This window comes from Adiantum capillus-veneris, chromosome 20 (genome assembly GCF_014529385.1).
Source record: "Adiantum capillus-veneris isolate H3 chromosome 20, ASM1452938v2, whole genome shotgun sequence".
Taxonomy (NCBI): Eukaryota; Viridiplantae; Streptophyta; class Polypodiopsida; order Polypodiales; family Pteridaceae; genus Adiantum; species Adiantum capillus-veneris.
In genome coordinates, this window is record NC_140950.1 from 142,009,286 (window position 1) to 142,026,288 (window position 17,003).

The 17,003-nt window shown below is 42.4% G+C and overlaps 2 protein-coding genes across 2 annotated transcripts; one reads left to right on the forward strand and one right to left on the reverse strand.

The window, feature by feature from the left end:
* The first annotated feature begins 12,046 nt into the window (after positions 1 to 12,046).
* Positions 12,047 to 14,249, forward strand: LOC147433327 (uncharacterized). The gene is made up of 5 exons (XM_086492065.1): positions 12,047 to 12,240; positions 12,350 to 12,541; positions 13,583 to 13,736; positions 13,795 to 13,884; positions 14,124 to 14,249. The coding sequence occupies exons 1-5, from the start codon at positions 12,047 to 12,049 to the stop codon at positions 14,247 to 14,249; spliced, it is 756 nt and encodes a 251-aa protein (XP_086348191.1).
* A 2,226-nt stretch (positions 14,250 to 16,475) lies between these two features.
* Positions 16,476 to 16,787, reverse strand: LOC147433328 (uncharacterized). Its single transcript, XM_086493000.1, has 2 exons — positions 16,733 to 16,787; positions 16,476 to 16,678 (listed from the first exon to the last, which is right to left on the reverse strand). The coding sequence occupies exons 1-2, from the start codon at positions 16,785 to 16,787 to the stop codon at positions 16,476 to 16,478; spliced, it is 258 nt and encodes an 85-aa protein (XP_086349126.1).
* Positions 16,788 to 17,003: the final 216 nt, after the last annotated feature.

Here is a 17,003-nt window from a genome sequence, read left to right on the forward strand (position 1 = left end):
GCCCTTCTTGCCGTAGTTCCAACATTCAAGAACCGACTTTGTGCGACTTGCTCCGCCTTGAGCGATCATGACCCTTTTGATTTGTAAACCTCTCCTTAGGCCTTCCTCTTGTTTCCACTGACAGTGCAATACTTGATGATTCTTGCTTCTCCTTTGTATTTCTCGCTTAAGAGAACACCCACAACATCATCAAAATTAAGAGTATTTGTGCTAGAGATAGAATTACTTACAGCCATTAGAAGGCTATCCCAACTATCCGGTATAGTATAAGGAGAGCTTGCACTTCGTCATCGAAATTGATTTTCACCGATTGAAGTTGACTTATATTTGTGTTAAAGTCATTTAGGTGTTCCACAATTGAACCATTCTCTACCATCTTTAGATTGAACAAGCACTTCATGAGAAATACCTTATTGGATGCCGATGGTTTCTCCTAGAAGTGGTCAAGTGACTTCATGAAGTCCTCGTGGTCTTCATCTCTGAAACGTTGAAGGCCACCGTTGACGCCAAGCTTAACCGGATTGTTCCTAGTGCCTTTTGATCAAGGACAATCCATGCTTTATCTGCCATCGTTGCGGGCTTCTTTGCAAGACCACCTAGTGGCAAATAGAGGTCCTTCTGGTAGGGATAGTCTTCAATCTGCATCTTCCAATGTTGGTACTTTTCGCCGTTGAACTTCTCAATCTTGAGCTTCTAACTTCCACTCAATTCAAGGAATCCTTTCCTTGAGATAATTTAGCTACAAGAAAACCTTGCTCTAATACTAGTTGTTAGGAAATATGACGTGCTAAGTAGATAATTGAGTAGGAGAGAGAGTACACACAATACACCTGGTTCACCCAATGTGGGCTACATCCACAAGAAAGCAGCCACTTAATGGCTTTAGTACTTCAAACAAGAAGTAGGCTACAAAGGGATTATACCCTTAATAGAGCTCCCACCTTGCTTCACTCTCACCACCTCACACCAACTTCACAATGCACCACAATGCTTAAAAACCCTTTTTTCTATGTAGAAGAGGCCTCCTTTTATAGGCCAAAAGGGCTACCCTCTCTCATGAGAGGCACCCATGTGTAGCCGCCCTTGTGTAGATAAGTCCAAATCGAACCCTCCAATCCGCCCATGTGTGGCCGCCCTTGAGAAGACAAGTCTGCTTTTGAATTCGGCCACTGGCCAACCGGCCAACCGATCGGTCATTTTTCAACCACTTTCCGACCGCTGGTCGGCCATAATATTCTGACGAAAAGGAATATTCCGACAAAGCGAGTTTCGAGCTTGGGCTCGAGACTAGGCGTGAAAATTTTGGTCTTGGGTGAGTGATTTTTCTTCACGCACAATGGCTTCTCCTCATAACGGGGGCTTTACAAATGTGCGTTTTTAATACAAAAAATTACAAGGGGTAAATCAGGCTCCATACTTAACAATTTACCCTTTCTCCAAAAGTCAAAAAAATCCCTTTAAATATGGGTGACACGCCTTTTGAAGTTTTGGAAAACCTTTGGATCTTGACTTCCACCTAAAACTACCTTGGGCATTAAATGCTCAAAAAACCCCGCACATACAGACAATTGAACTATTGCAAAGAAAACAGAGCAAAAATGCACTAATCTTGCAATTTTAACTTGCCAACTCATTGCTCGTGTGAGATTTAATTAGAGCAAACAGATAGTCATCAGATAGCTCTTGATAATGCCTATGCACACACACCTCTAATGGAGAGAGATTATGAAAATAAAGGGATTAGTTGAAGATATAAATTATGCAAAAACATACTAAGTGCGAAGAAATTGTGCAAGAATTCAAAGAACTCAATGCAATTTCCTCCTTCTTTAATCAACAAAGGGTAGTGGAGCATGCTCTTGCCCAAGTGGTGACTAGGGATTATTAAGCTAATGCAAATGGAGATTAGAAAATGCTAACTTGAAGAGTGCTAATCACTAACACATAAAAGAGTAACAACAAACCTAGCTAGAATACTTGTGGCTCTAATACCACTTGATGGGAATGGGATCATGCTAGCTAGGGTGGATGAAAGATAAACATCATGCACACAAGTGAGTTTGTGGTCGCTAGATTATCACTCAAGCGACTTAGGTTTTAAGATCAATTAAGTTGGACTCATAAACATGATCTTGAGTATTTGATAAGCCATCACAAGCTCACCATAAACAAGGAAGATGTAATGCAAAATAGACTTGTGTTTAATTATTCATGAAATGAGCTTTAAGTAGCTCTACAGTCTTGCACCACTGCAGGTGGGATAAATTCACTCTTATCTCCTTGACTCACAGTTTAGAACAAAGCTCACACAATTCCTCTCACACCTTATAAAAAGTTCTCAAAAGTTAATAAAAAATTCCTTAGGCTAAACTAAGTTATAAGGAGTTACGGATCGATATTGAAGAAACCCAAGAATCTTCTATAAATAATTAAACTATTTCAGGATCTAAGTAATTGTGCTAAGTCATGGAGATACGTTATAGAATGGTAAAAATTAGGTTTTTGATAATTTTCCTAATAAAGTAGATGTCATTTTTTTAAGGATAGAAGTTATGGCTCCAAAGAGGACCCGAGAAAACCCTTAGTCTAATAAGAAGGATAATGTTCCAAAGTGGTCTAGAGCGTCTCATGACCACGAGGCCGAGCCTAGTAGTAGGCCTATACATGAAAGCATTGGTGCCCCAGTGTTGCAACAGATACTTGACTAGTCCCAGTTGGGTGTTCATTAAAATTTAAGCTTGAATATTTCAAATTCTTCTTTAGTAATAGCATTGCATACGTGAAAGAGTGGGTAAAGATAGGGAAGGTGAAATTGGCTAAAAACAAAAGGCATTTTCCAAGAAACCAACATACACTTGTTTGTAAATTAGGAAAGAATTGTTTGGGTTAAGGCTGGTTGACTTAAGAAATAATGATTGGTCATCCTTAAGATAGCTTGTCTCGAGACACCTTTGATTCCTTAGAGTATTTTCACTTTCGGTGATGAGTAATGATGGTTGGTGAACCATGGATGAGTCGGTTCCCCTTATGTACGAGGAGTCTTTACCCCCTACATGTGTATGTTTGTGGATACTACTTAGGATACCATTTTTATCCTAGGGGAATCGTCCAGCTGTATGGGCAACTTGTTTGGCGTATGGATGCCTTGAATTTTGGGTGATGGTTTTCCACCCGGATTATAAATAAGGAAGGGTGCTATTTGTTTCACCCATGTATAGGTGTGCTTCAGACAAGTGGAGTATGGGTAAGCGTTTTCAATAAATATTATAAGTGATCGTACCTTGTCTTAAGTCTAAAGATTTTTTTTTGAAATATTGTTTTTAATATTGATTTCAAGACTTGTTTTAATGAACAAATGTACGGGAAAGCTAAAAAAGAAACCATTATTTTTACATGTGAAAAGAATGTGGTAGTAATCAGTAAACAAAGAATCATGTGTGAGTACAGGGTGGTAAGTGGCGATTGACTACGGTTATTAATCAAGTACGAGTGGACCTGATTAGTCAGGTAACTATCTATCTGTCCGTACTAAAAACGTCTAGAAAAGTTCTTTAATTGGAAGAGAAGTCCACTAGCGGCTGTGCACTCACATCTCTTGGGGGGGAAAAACGTTGGTTGAGATACCTTAGCCCAATTTGTGGAAGTTATAGGGCCAAAAGACTTTTGGATTCTTAGGATGTTGTCCAGTTTCCGTTGTGAGACAAGACTAGGTCTTCTTCTAGGGCTATATGACCCAAGCCATTGTCAATGGAAAAGGTAAATTCCTTGGACCCTTCTCACTTAGAGACTCTTACTTTGATAGGCCTAGATACCTTTAAGGGACCTCATCTCAACCTTGGTGTTGGTGGGTTGGGGAGACCTCTCACTTGGTATCAATGCGTGTGTTACTTAAGGTCTTGGACCTAGGGAAAAAATTAAGGTATTATGATTTAAAAAATTGAATTTTTACAAAACTTGAGATTAAAAATGTGTGTAATTGAAATGAGAGAGAGAAAGAGAAAGAGAAAATGGTACTCCCATCTTTGTAGAAATAATTCCATAGGCCTTCCACAAGTTTATGATCTTCAATATCATGTTTATGGGAGCATGCAATCCCAAAAATACATAGTTCGGAAGAGTGTGATGAAGCTTTTGGACTACATGTTTTCCCACCCAATTGGGGAGTCTAGTGGGGTCTTCCTCATAGATGCGGGAGAATTGAAAGGTTTTGCATTAAATCTTAAAAGACTCAAGTGTGTTACCAGATACATGTGGTAGTGATGTGTGTGAACACACTAGGACCGTCGGGGTATTTTTTCCCTCTTTAGGAAGTTTTTCCCCTGAGCATTGTATAGAAGCCCATCACTCTAGGGCTATCTATCTTTCCATTGCACACTAAGTAACACACTCTCTATTGTGTTCCTTGAGCTTCCTTCGTCTTCTCCAAGCTGTGTGCATTTCTCTACAACCCTAATTCCAACAATTGGTATCAGAGCAGGTTAAGTCCTCCCGGGCTTAGTTGCCAACTGCTCTAGCACACGCCTGCTAACTTTCTCCGATTACAGTGAGGTTTGGCGAGCGTTTGCAAGTCGACATATATTTTGGGAGAGCTCGTAAAGCTTGGTCTGCTCAGATTTTTGATTCGGACTCATTTCGGCAGGCAGGTCTGCACAGTCAATTTCGTCATTTTGTATAAAATTTCTGTCAGTGCCGTTTTTTGCATAACAGGTACCTTACAGTATTCCACAGTTTGTGTTATATAGCATGTGTTGTTCCCACTCTGTTTCTCCTACATTCGGGCAATTTTCACATCAGGTGCAGCATTTACCATGGCGGACAACAACACAGATGTCTTCAAGATGTTTGCTGATGAGGATAGGTTGGATGGGGACAATTACCCTATGTGGGCTTATATGATGCAACACGTTCTTGTGTCAAAGGGCGTCTGGAATATTGTGCAGGGCATTGATGTACGTCCTGGTTCTGAGGATGCAGGCGATGTTGAGGATGTTGCAAGTCTTGCTGCAAGGATTGCTGCTATTAGAGTTGTTTTACCTATGGTAGAACAAGCTCGTTGGGATGTAAAGGATGTGCAGGCTCATGCATTGATTGCGTTGTCTGTGAAGCACACTATTGTTCCTCACATCCGTTCAACAAAATCTTGCAAAACAGGCTTGGGATATTTTGGCTGGTCTTTATTGTTGAGATGTCGAGCTCTACATCCTGAGCTGGCATCCACTACGGGTCTTGGCCGCTTACGACATTTACTCACTGGCGCGTTAGGTGACCGACACGGAGGATCTCTGCCAGTGATTCTACAGCTGGACTACACTTATAGTGCCAGCCTAGTACGCTTCTAGCGAGTTCACACTTAGTGACCGCATGTACATATGTGCTACTTTTGAGTTTTAGCACTAAGTCATTTTGTACTCTCTTTTCTGTGAGAAGAAGAAGAAGCTTTCCATCTCTGTGTACTTTGTGCTTGTCTTGTGTCTCTCTTGCATCCTCATTCTTTACATGGTATCAGAGCCTGGTGCAGGCAAGAGAGGCTAAGAGAGCAAGAGCATCACAATCCCTTCGTTCGCAATCCACGACAAGGGAGGCTAAGAGAGCAAGAGCATCACAATCCCTTCGTTCGTACAAGTTTCTGAACAGGTCTCCAAAGTGCAGTACACAGAGATTTACTGTACAAGTACAGTGGTTGTATGTACGCTTGATTGTGGACACTCGTTGAGTGTGGAAAGCGTTACAGGTACCACGATAGCAGGTTCAACAGATTTACAGGTTTTTGCAGATTGCAGCTATTTTGTCTTAGTGCTTCAAGATGTCTGACGGTTTCACTCATATTGTTACTGAGAAGCTTGAGAAAAATAACTACCCTGCATGGAAGTTCAGAATAACAAATTTCCTAAAAGGAAAAGGTTATTGGGACTATGTAGAAGGAGACAATGAAAAGGAACCAGAGATTCCCGAGGCAAATGCTACAGCAGAACAAAGGAAAGCTTTGAGGGACTGGCAACAAGGCCAGAGCAAAGTGATGTATTGGCTTTCTATGAGCATCACAGATGGCATGATGGGCTATCTACAGGATGTTGAAACCCCCGCCATTGCATGGAAAAACTTAGACAGAGTGTTCGGGGTGAACACCAAGGCCAAGAAGCTTCAACTAAAGTCGGAGCTAAATCAGGTTAAGAGGAACAACCTCTCCATCAATGATTATGCCTTGAAGATCAAGAGTATCATTGAGGCTCTTGGATCTATTAAAGTCTCAAATGAAGACGATGACATTGTCCGTGCATGCTTGGATGGTCTAGGAGATGAGTATGTACATATCAGGTCTTCCATGAATACAAGGGACGAGATCCCCATGTTCCAAGATTTGATTTCTATGCTTATTCTTGAGGAGAAGAACCTTGACACATCTTCTTCTCATGGCAAAAATAATTCTGAACAGGCCTTCTATTTTAACTCCAACAGACGTAGAGGTAGAGGTCGTGGTCAAGGCCCAAGAGGTTGCAGGGGCCAATTTCAAGAAGTTCAATCAAATCAAAACAATACAGGTGGCAGGGGAAACCAGTCTCAAGGCAGGGGGAGTCAAAGAGGTCGTGGTGCAGGATCAAGCAGGCAGCAACATACTCCAGATAGCAGAGAATGTTGGACTTGTGGTGAAAGAGGTCACATGTCACGTGACTGTCCAAAGGGAAAAGCAAGTGGAAAGAGAGAACAAGGCAACTATGCATCTACTAGCAGAGATGGCGCAGATGACAGCAAAAGCGAGTGCATGTTTGTTATGCAGCATGTAATGAATACAATGACTGCAGAGAATTCCACCCAAGATGATGTTTGGTATGTGGATTCAGGTGCCTCTAATCACATGACGTCTCGTGGAGAGTGGTTTAGAGATATGCGCAAACCAGATGGGTCAAGCTATGTGCAGACAGGAGATGACACAGCTCACCCCATTGCTCATGTAGGGGACATACCTCTAAATACGAAGAGTGGGAAATCAAAGTACTTAGCAGATGTACTTCATGTCCCAAACATTACAAAGAACCTTGTTTCTGTTGGACAAATGGTTGAGCAGGGTTTGCAGGTTCGCTTCAATCCGAATGGCTGTTATGTAGAAGATTTCCAGAATGGGTGTAAGCTGATCACAGAGAGCAAATGTGTGGGCAGAATGTTTACGCTGAATGTAGACATGCCTGAGGTAAAAGCTGCATTATTTGCACAGGGCACAGGTGTTGTGGCTGATGTTGACATTTGGCATAAACGCATTGGCCATGTCAATGAGCAGAGATTGCGCAGCATGCAATCAAAACAGATTGTAAAAGGTTTGCCCAAATTCAAGGTGGATGGTATGCATAAAGTGTGTGCAGCATGCCAGTTTGGAAAACAATCAAAGGGCTCATTTCCACATGAGGGCAATGTATGTAAAAATCCACTTGAGGTGGTGCACACAGATGTTTGGGGTCCAACCGATACTGCAAGTATACATGGTTGCAGGTATTATGTCTCTTTCATTGATGACCATACAAGAAAAGTATGGGTCTACTTCATGCGTAACAAAAGTCACTTTCAAGACTTCAAAGTCATGATTGAGAAGGAGACAGATATGCAAATCAAGACATTGAGGTCAGATGGAGGGGGAGAGTACTTCTCCAATGATTTTTCAGATTTTCTGTGAATGCATGGTATACACAGGCAGTTTACATGCAGATATACTCCAGAGCAGAATGGGGTCGCAGAAAGGAAAAACGGGAACATTGTAGAGGTTGCATGTGCATTGATGAATGAGAAGAACATGCCTCATCATTTTTGGGCTGAAGCTGTAAATACAGTTGTGTACATTATGAACAGGACACCTACAGCTGCGGTGCATGATGTAACACTTGAGGAAAATTTTACAGGTACAAAGCCTGATTTGGCACACTTGAAAGTGTTTGGTTGCATAGCTTACGTGCATGTACCAGATGAGTTGCGTAGGAAATTGGATCCTAAAGCAGAGAAATGTATTCTTGTGGGATATTCCCTTGAACAAAAGGGGTATAGGTGCTACAATCCTACTACACGAGAATTATGAGTGAGCAGAGATGTAGTCTTTGATGAGATGAGCAGTTGGTACAGTAATGCACATGGCACTATTGGGGCTGATGTAAAAGATGATGTGGTTGTACAAAATGTGAGGCCACAGTCATAGGTTTTGAGTGGACCACAAGAGTCCTCTTCTCGTGGCTTTGTTGAGAAGCCATGGAATGGTAGACTATGTACGCAGGTTACTCCACCAGCAGGTACAGGGAATGTATCACGAAAAGGAAAGGAAAAGGTTGATGAACCTCCCTTTATGGCTGATGCATCATCAGGTTTTTCACATGTAGACATGGATTCAGATGGTTATGAACAATGTCTTGATAAGGAATTTGGAATTCCGGCTGTCAGGACACCTGGTGTAAGGAAAGTACAAGAAGATGTTAGAGGGCAGAGGAGTGACCCAGGACCGCGCAGATCTAATAGAGTCAGAAATCCAGTTCAGAAATTGACTTATGATGGGTATCTAGCGCATCACCAAGCCTACATGGCTAAGGTGATACAGGACGTGGAGCCCACATGTTTTGAGGATGCAGTTGGAAATGTGCATTGGGATGATGCAATGAATGAAGAGATGGCTGCATTGGAAGCAAACGACACATGGGAGTTGGTGCCATTGCCAAGTGGCAAGAAAGCTATTGGTTGTAAATGGGTGTATAAAACCAAGCATAAGGCTGATGGTAACATTGAGCGTCACAAGGCAAGGCTGGTCGCAAAGGGTTATGCACAGACGTATGGCATAGACTATGAGGAGACCTTTGCTCCAATGGCAAAGATGATGACTGTGAGAGCTGTCATAGCAGTGGTTGCATCTAGAGGATGGATTATGCATCAAATGGATGTAAAGAATGCCTTCTTGAATGGTAAGTTTCAAGAGGAAGTGGATATGGATCAGCCACCTGGTTATGTCGATCCAGGTTACCCAGATTATGTATGCAGACTTCTCAATGCTTTGTATGGTTTGAAGCAGGGCTCTAGAGCATGGTATGACAGGATTGCCAAGTATCTTGTCAGTATTGGTTTTAGGAGAGCTCATGCTGATCATTCACTCTATGTACGTGAGAGTGATGTGGGGATTGTGGTCATTACCATATATGTAGATGACCTTATTATTGTGGGTGACAATGCTATGGAGATTGACCATGTGAAGGGTCTTCTCAAACAGGAGTTTGAAATGAAAGATTTGGGCGAGTTGCGCTACTTTCTTAGCATTGAGGTGATCAGGACTCCAGAGGGTGTATGGCTGTCACAAAGACAGTATGCTTTGGACATGTTATCAAAGTATGGTATGGCTGATTGTAAGCCAATTTCTATTCCCTTGGATGTGAATGCAAAGCTGAGTGCAAAGAAGGGTGATGTTGTTGAGGATGTCAAGATGTACACGAAGATTGTGGGTAGTCTAATCTACTTGAATATCACGAGGCCAGACTTGAGCTACACAGTAGGCTTGGAGAGTCAGTTCATGCAACTTCCGAGGAAGCCACATTTGGATGGAGTACAACGCACACTTTGGTATGTGCAAGGGACACTTGACTACGCATTGTTCTATGCAGCAGATGCGCCATAAGCATTGTATGGGTAGACAGATGCAGATTGGGCAGGTAGCATCGTTGATAGGAGATCTACGAGTGGCTTCATGTTCTCTTTTGGGAGTGTTGATGTTACTTGGAGCAGCAAAAGGCAGCCTACGGTTGCTTTATCGAGCACAGAGGCCGAGAAAGAACGCAACAAGGATGTAGTGAATATCTTATTAAGTAAATGGTATCATATCCATTATTTGCGTCGAACTCCGGATGCATTCAAGGCATTGAAGACTATAAATGGTGGATGTTGCTTACGGAGAAGGGCATCATGTTGCATTCATGGGCTACCTTTGAGGATGTATTTAGGAAAAGAATTTTCCCATTGAGGAGAAGGACAATAACTAGAGTGCATGGGATAATTGTTCTATGCGTCAGCATAAGACACTACTTAAGTATATCTCGCACTATAGAGATGGTATCCTCAACCTGGAGGGTTTAGATGCCTTTCACCAGGTGAGAGGGTTCATCCTGGGTTAAATCTTGAGCTTAAGAATCATATTGAGGTCTGAATACGGTTACCGTTAAGAATAAGTGTCCATCAATTATTGAGGTTTGAATGTGGTTTCCATTAAGAATAAGTATCCATCAATTAGCTAGGTTTTAATGCGGATACCATTTAAGAATAAGTATCTGTCAATTTTGAATGTGTTTATCATTAAGAATAAGTATTCGTTACCATGAGTGGATGATTTTTTTGACAAGCTCACCCATGCCCGTACTCTTATTAAAATAGATTTGCGATCAACTTGCTAATGTACCTAAAACTACTTTTTGAACAAAGCTTGGACATTACAAGTTTTTGGCTGTGCCTTTTGGATTAAACCATGTGCCAACTACTTTCATGACACTCATGGACAATGTTTTAAAACCATACTTGGGCAAGTTTTTCATTGTTTTTCTTAATGACATGTTAGTGTATAGTGCATCTGAAGCAAAGCACTTACAACATTTGAGGCAGGTATTTGATCTGCTTTTGGCAGCATAAATTATATGCTAAGAAAACCAATTGTGATGTTTACTTCGTTAGCGAAGTGTCAATTTTCCCCTCCTTGGCCCCTCAGCAGCCCACGTGGCTGCAGTGCATCAAAGCTACTGTAAAAACAGTGCTTTACAGCGCTAAAAAAAACAACGCTTTACAGCTATGGCTGCTGTAGCTATGCTTTTAACTCAATTATAACCAACAATTTCCCACTTTTAATGGTTGTGCTCAAGCAAAGCTTTTAGATTTTATTGTCGTGCGAAACAAACAGCACAGCGCGCACAACACAACAAACCTCACACGAGGCAATTTTTTTGCTCTGAGACTGCCCATAGGTAACAGGGCTCGTCTTGCAATGGATAGGCAAAAGGTGCTTGAGCATGAGGCTAAGCGAAAAAAGAAGAGGAACAAAAACTGAAGCAGTGGTGATGGGCATGATAGCAGTAGTGTACATTGACAGTCGACATGATGGCAGAAGTCACAGCAGCAGAAGAGATGATGATGGAGATTGCAGTAGACATGATCGACATGATGATGAAGATCGCGGTAGACATAATTGACATATGAGAAGGTATAAAAGAGACAAAGAGGATGATATAGAAGCAATCATAGCCACAAGGATGTTGATCAAAGGACAGCATGATGATCACAGGTATATATTCAATTATGTATATGCTGGTAGTGATGGTGATGGAGAACGCCAATTTTCATCTCCCCTTGAGTAGCCCTTCTCCGCGCTTCGATTCGAGTACTCTCTCTCTCTCTCTCTCTCTCTCTCTCTCTCTCTCTCTCTCTCTCTCTCTCTCTCTCTCTCTCTCTCTCTCTCTCTCTCTCTCTCTCTCTCTCTCTCTCTCTCTCTCTCTCACACACACACACACACACACACACACACACACACACACACCGATGCCCACCCACCTGCTAAGCGGCAGTGATTTGAACAGGGTTTAGCAGGAGCCATGGAGGCTTCACCACGACCAGCAACTTGGTCGAGCTGATCTCCAATGGTCCACCTGCAGCAGTCATCAGCAATACTGTGACATATGATACGGAGCGTCCTCTCCAAATTGCAGTGAGAGAGGCAACTATTGCAGACTTTTGGGAGGTTGCAGATACACACTGTGGTGCTTTCCTTCCGGAGCTGGTCTTTCCTATGGATTCACTTATGTGGTTGGACAGGTAGAAGCTTCTGTAGACGCGTCAAACTGTGACTATTACAGACTTCAGGGAGGTTGCAGATACACACTGTGGTGCTTTCGTTTCGGAGCTGGCCTTTCCTATGGATGCACTTATGTGGCTGGACAGGTAGAAGCTTCTGTAGACGCGTCAAACTGTGACTATTACATTGAAATCTTGATCATGGATTTAGCAGCTTTGCGTACAGAGATGTGGCAATGGTTGGAGGTTTGACGGTGCCTCCATGTTGTCGAAGAAATTGTCTGGTTGTGCAGTAAGTGATTGTTGGCATTTTGACCTGGGACATCGTGAGAAGCCTTTGGAGAATGAACCTCTAGCTGGTCTGGAGCTGAGTAGTGTTCTGGGGGTTCTAATTGTTGACACATTAGCAGACTTTCTGCCCAGAAGGAAGTCAACTGGCGTGCATCCTGTAGCAAGGTCGTAGTCTGTTTTCAACTATGACTATTACGGTGAAATCTTGATCATGGATTTATCAGCTTTGCGTACAGAGTTGTGGCAATCGTCGGAGGTTTGACGGTGCCTCCAGGTTGTCGAAGAAATTGCCTGGTTGTGCAGTAAGTGATTGTTGGCATTTTGACCTGGGACATCGTGAGAAGCCTTTGGAGAATGAACCTCTAGCTGGTCTGGAGTTGAGCAGTGTTCTGGGGGTTCTAATTGTTGACACATTAGTAGAATTTTTGCCCAGAAGGAAGTCAACCGGCATGCATCATGTAGCAAGGTCATAATCTCTATTTTCAACAGATGCCAAACAAGGGCCTCTCTCCGGATGCAATCACCTACGTACTCCAACTGCAATCAACTAGAGTGCATCGTGTAGCAAGGTCGTAGTCTGTTTTCAACAGATGCCAAGCGGGAGCCTCTCTCCAGATGCAATCACCTACGTACTCCAACTGCCTCCAGGATCAGGATGGGATGCGGTCTCTTGGTATGCACTTATTGTTGCACGACATGTGGAAAATGGGGTGTATTCATGGGAGAGCCTATGAAATCACCTATGCATGCATCTTGAAGGCATGTGGCACAAGATGCTGATATGGACACAAAAAAATGTTATGCTGATATGGACACAAAAATCAATTATGTTGTTTGTTAGAGTCTGCTGGAAAAAGTTGTCATGCTTGGCACTATCTTGGTATGATATTGTTAGTCAGGGGTTGTTGCCAACAATTGCCATGCTTGGCAATGCCTTGGTCGATATGTATGCCACATGTGGTGTGGGATGTCGTCTTTCGGAACACACTGATTGTAGGATATGCCCGACAAGGGCACAGGAAGCTGTCGTCCTTGGCACTGTCTTGGTCATTACGTATGCTTAATGTGGTGCGCTTGAGAAAGCACAAAACGTGCTTGAGGAGCTTCCTGTCCGGAATGCCACCTCTTGGAATGCACTAATTGCGGGATGCGCACAACAAGAGCAGTGCCAGAAATGTCTAGGCTGTTTTCAGCGGACGCAAAAGAAAGTGTATCTCTCAAAATTCAGTCACCTATACTTTCGTCTTGAATGCTACGCTTACATCTTAAAGGCATGTGGCTCTACGCAAGTGCTCGAGGAGATTCCTGTCTAGACTGTGCACTCTTGGAATGCACTAACTACAAGATTTGTCCCACGTGGGCAGGGGCAGAAAGCTCTAATTTGTTTTCAGCAGATGCAAAGTGAGTGCCTCTCTACAGATGTAATCACCTATGCATGCATCTTGACGGCATGTAGCTCTAAGCAAGATGCTGATATGGGCACAAAAATTCACAATTGTATTGTTAGTCAAAGGCTGTTGAGAAAAGATATCGTGCTTGGCACTGTCTTGGTCGATAAGTATGCAAAGCGAGGGTCTCTCTCCATATGCAATTACCTTTGCATGTACCTTGAAGGCATGTGGCTCTACACAAGATGCTCATATGGACACAAAAACTCAGAAGTATATTGTGAGTCGGAGGCTATTAAAGAAAGATGTGGTGCTTGGCAGTATTGTCTAGGTCGATATGTATGTCAAATGTGGTACGCTTGAGAAAGCACAAAATATGGTTGAGGAGCTTCCCATCTGGAATGGCATTGACCATCCAACGGCAAGTGCTTGCTTGCTTTTTTTATGACCTTCATCAGTCGCCTTGTCAAGACGTGCAGCTATTGAGCTATTCATGCTGTAAACTACAATTTTGGCCCTCTGGCGTCTTTCTCATCGCAAACTGAGAAATCGTCAGAATTACAGCCTTTCAGTGCAAAAAAGGGGATCGGCTTCCTTTCTTCTTTCTTGGTACCTTCACAGAAAAACCATAAGATGGGTAATCACTTCGAATCGATGCAGGATGTCAGCAAGGAAGCTCGTCAAGGCTATTCTAAGCATATGCAAGCAGAAGGCCTTTCTCCAATGCAATCATCTATGGAAGCAAGCACCTATGCTAGCATCTTGAAAGACTTCGTAATATGTTGACATGGGTGAGAGAATTTATGATGAGAGTGCTAGTCAGTCACAAGCTATTCAGAAACAGGTATGTGCGCAAACGAGAATAGGCCAGAAAGCTCTAGGCTGTTTTCAGCTGATGTGACGCGAGGGCCTCTTTCCAGTTGCACCTCTCTTCAGATGCAATCACCTATGCGTGCATCTCGAAGGCATGTAGCTCTACGCAAGAGGCTCTTATGGACACAACAACTGAGACTGATATTGTTAGTCACATGGTGCTTGGCAATGCCTTGGGCGATATGTATGCCAGATGTGGTGCGCTTGACAAAGCACAAAAAATCCTTGAGGACCTTCTTGCTAGGAACGTCGCCTCTTTGAATGCACTGATTGTGGGATGTGTGCAACAAGAGCAGGGCCAGAAAGCTCTACGATATTTTCAGTGGATGCAAAGCATTGGAATGAACTTTCCCCATAATACACACAACATGAAGCAAATGCAAACGAAAGGCATTTCTACAAATCCATTCACCTATGCTTGCACCTTGAAGGCTATTGACCTTATGCAAGCTTGTTGTGCGGAACGCCGCCACAAGATCGCAGGAAGGGTCTCTATCCAGACACAATCAACTACGTCTACATAGGAATCTGGAAGGCATGCGGGTCAATAGATGCAATCACGTACACAGCCATAGATATTAGAATTTGCGATATGATCACTAGTCAACGTTTGTTGGGAGTACGATTCCATGCTTGGTGGTGGATTGATCGATATATATACAAATTGTGGTGTTCTTGCAATAGCACAAAATCTTCATTAAGGGTATCCTCCCTGGGATGTCGTCTCTTACAGCGGGTTAAGTGCAGGAGATGCCCAACATAGTTGATGCAAGGAAGTCCATTGCCGACAGACATTCAATCACGGTGAGTAAGCATTATCATTTTTTGATTTTTTATACTGAGAATGCAGTTAATGAACACACTGAAAATTGCACGATGTCGTGGGAATGGCACGTTCCCTCGTATTATAAAAATTGGGGAGGACTGTGCAAACTCCCCCATGCAAGGAGACTTGCATGTTTTCTTTTTTTTAAAACATAAAACAAACAATTAATAACATTGACATCTTGTATGATCATGAACATTGAGCTTGACAAAACTCTTAACACTCCTTGTGGTTTTTGGCGAGGTACCCCATTGAAGCACTACAATCGGCGGTAACCAATTTATGCGGAGGTACACCACTAAACCACGACGATCGGTATCCCAAACACTCTCAGGTAAAAAAATCTAACACTCTTTCATGAAATCTCTCTCTCTTCTCTCTCTCTCTCTCACTCTCTCACTCTCTCAGTTTCCAATATTTTGTCGATCTCAGTTCGATGGAACATAGCTAACAAAGCACTCTAGTTTGAAAGAAGAAATTTAGTATTTGCAACATGTAGTCTCTACTGTTGGACTACATATGGATCAATTCCAAGTGGATGTCATTTGAAAATGGCCTTCTCTAGAAAAATTAGAAGAGCTCCATATTTTTTTGGGCTCTGCAAGTTCTTATCAAAGGTTCATTAAAAACTTTGCCCAAATTGTTCCTATGATGGACCAATTGAAAGCCAACAGCAAAGAATTTCATTGGAAAGAATTCTAACAACAACATTTTAATGCACTTAAGGTCACACTAGCTACTGCAGCCATCCCAAGTGCTATGAAAACCTAGGCGTGGTAGGACAAAATATTGAGACACTAAGATAGGTATATCCTCTATGGGACACAAGCATGCGTTGTTGCATATTGTTAGGGCTTCCTTCCCTAGCAATAATTCAAGGTAAATACACAACAAATTGCATACGACATGGTTTTACTACACAACAAAAAACTGCAGAACATCATTGACACAAAGGAACTGTACTATATTACTGCATACTCTACATCATGTAAACACACCCTACAGCCCACTACCGAATACAGTTCGATTGCTCTCAGTAGAAAACGACTAACGATTCCTAACTGCCATGATGTGCCAAGAAGTCCATCGCATTGCTAAAGCAATCCTACTTAAACTAACCATCATAGGTGTAAACACACCCTTAGAGTTCAAAGGTCTAAACCTTGGTTACAAATAAAAAGTAAATAAACCACTACTGAAGCATCAGGGCCTAGCACCTGGCACATCCGGTGGGCAATGTTTGCAAAACATTGTAAGAACCTGCAATATCCCTTGACCAAACAAACTTGAAAACCAAAATAAAGTTCTTTTGGCTACTGCTCTTGAAGGCCTGAATCTCTAGTTTCAACAGGATCTCCCAACTGTTCCTCCATGTTCTGAGCAGCTTCAAGTGATGTAGCATCAATACCTGGATCTTCAGACATTACCTCAACACTCTTCAGCAAAAGTTCTTCCATGTTCTCCTGATCCTCTATATCATCAACCTGTATAACTGGAATTGAAACTGCAGTCTGACCTGCTTCCTAAACTGATCCCTGAACTCTTTCTTGACCTGTCATCTAAACTATACCCTTAGCTTCCACTTTAAATGTAGTCTGAACTGTTTCAGCTGGTGTAGTATCCATTTCCACCTCTACTTGCACCTTCTGTTGCAATTTTGCATTTTTCTCTTTCAACTCAGCTAATTGTCTCTGTAAAAGAAAAATTTCTTCCTTGGACTCCTCTGCAAAAGCCTGATAGGGTTTACTAACCACATCATACATTTTCATATCTGCTCCCACACTCCTTTCATATACGCCATGACCTAACTCTTCATTTTCTCAATATCTCCTGTACTGACA

Coding starts and splice junctions, on each gene's coding strand:
- LOC147433327 (XM_086492065.1), top strand. CDS start 12,047: ATGTTGTCGAAGAAATTGTCTGGTTGTGCAGTAAGTGATTGTTGGCAT. Junction 12,241..12,349: donor GGCGTGCATCCTGTAGCAAG/GTCGTAGTCTGT, acceptor CGGTGCCTCCAG/GTTGTCGAAGAAATTGCCTG. Junction 13,737..13,794: donor ATGGACACAAAAACTCAGAA/GTATATTGTGAG, acceptor AGTATTGTCTAG/GTCGATATGTATGTCAAATG.
- LOC147433328 (XM_086493000.1), bottom strand. CDS start 16,787: ATGGATACTACACCAGCTGAAACAGTTCAGACTACATTTAAAGTGGAA. Junction 16,679..16,732: donor ATTTAAAGTGGAAGCTAAGG/GTATAGTTTAGA, acceptor TTTAGGAAGCAG/GTCAGACTGCAGTTTCAATT.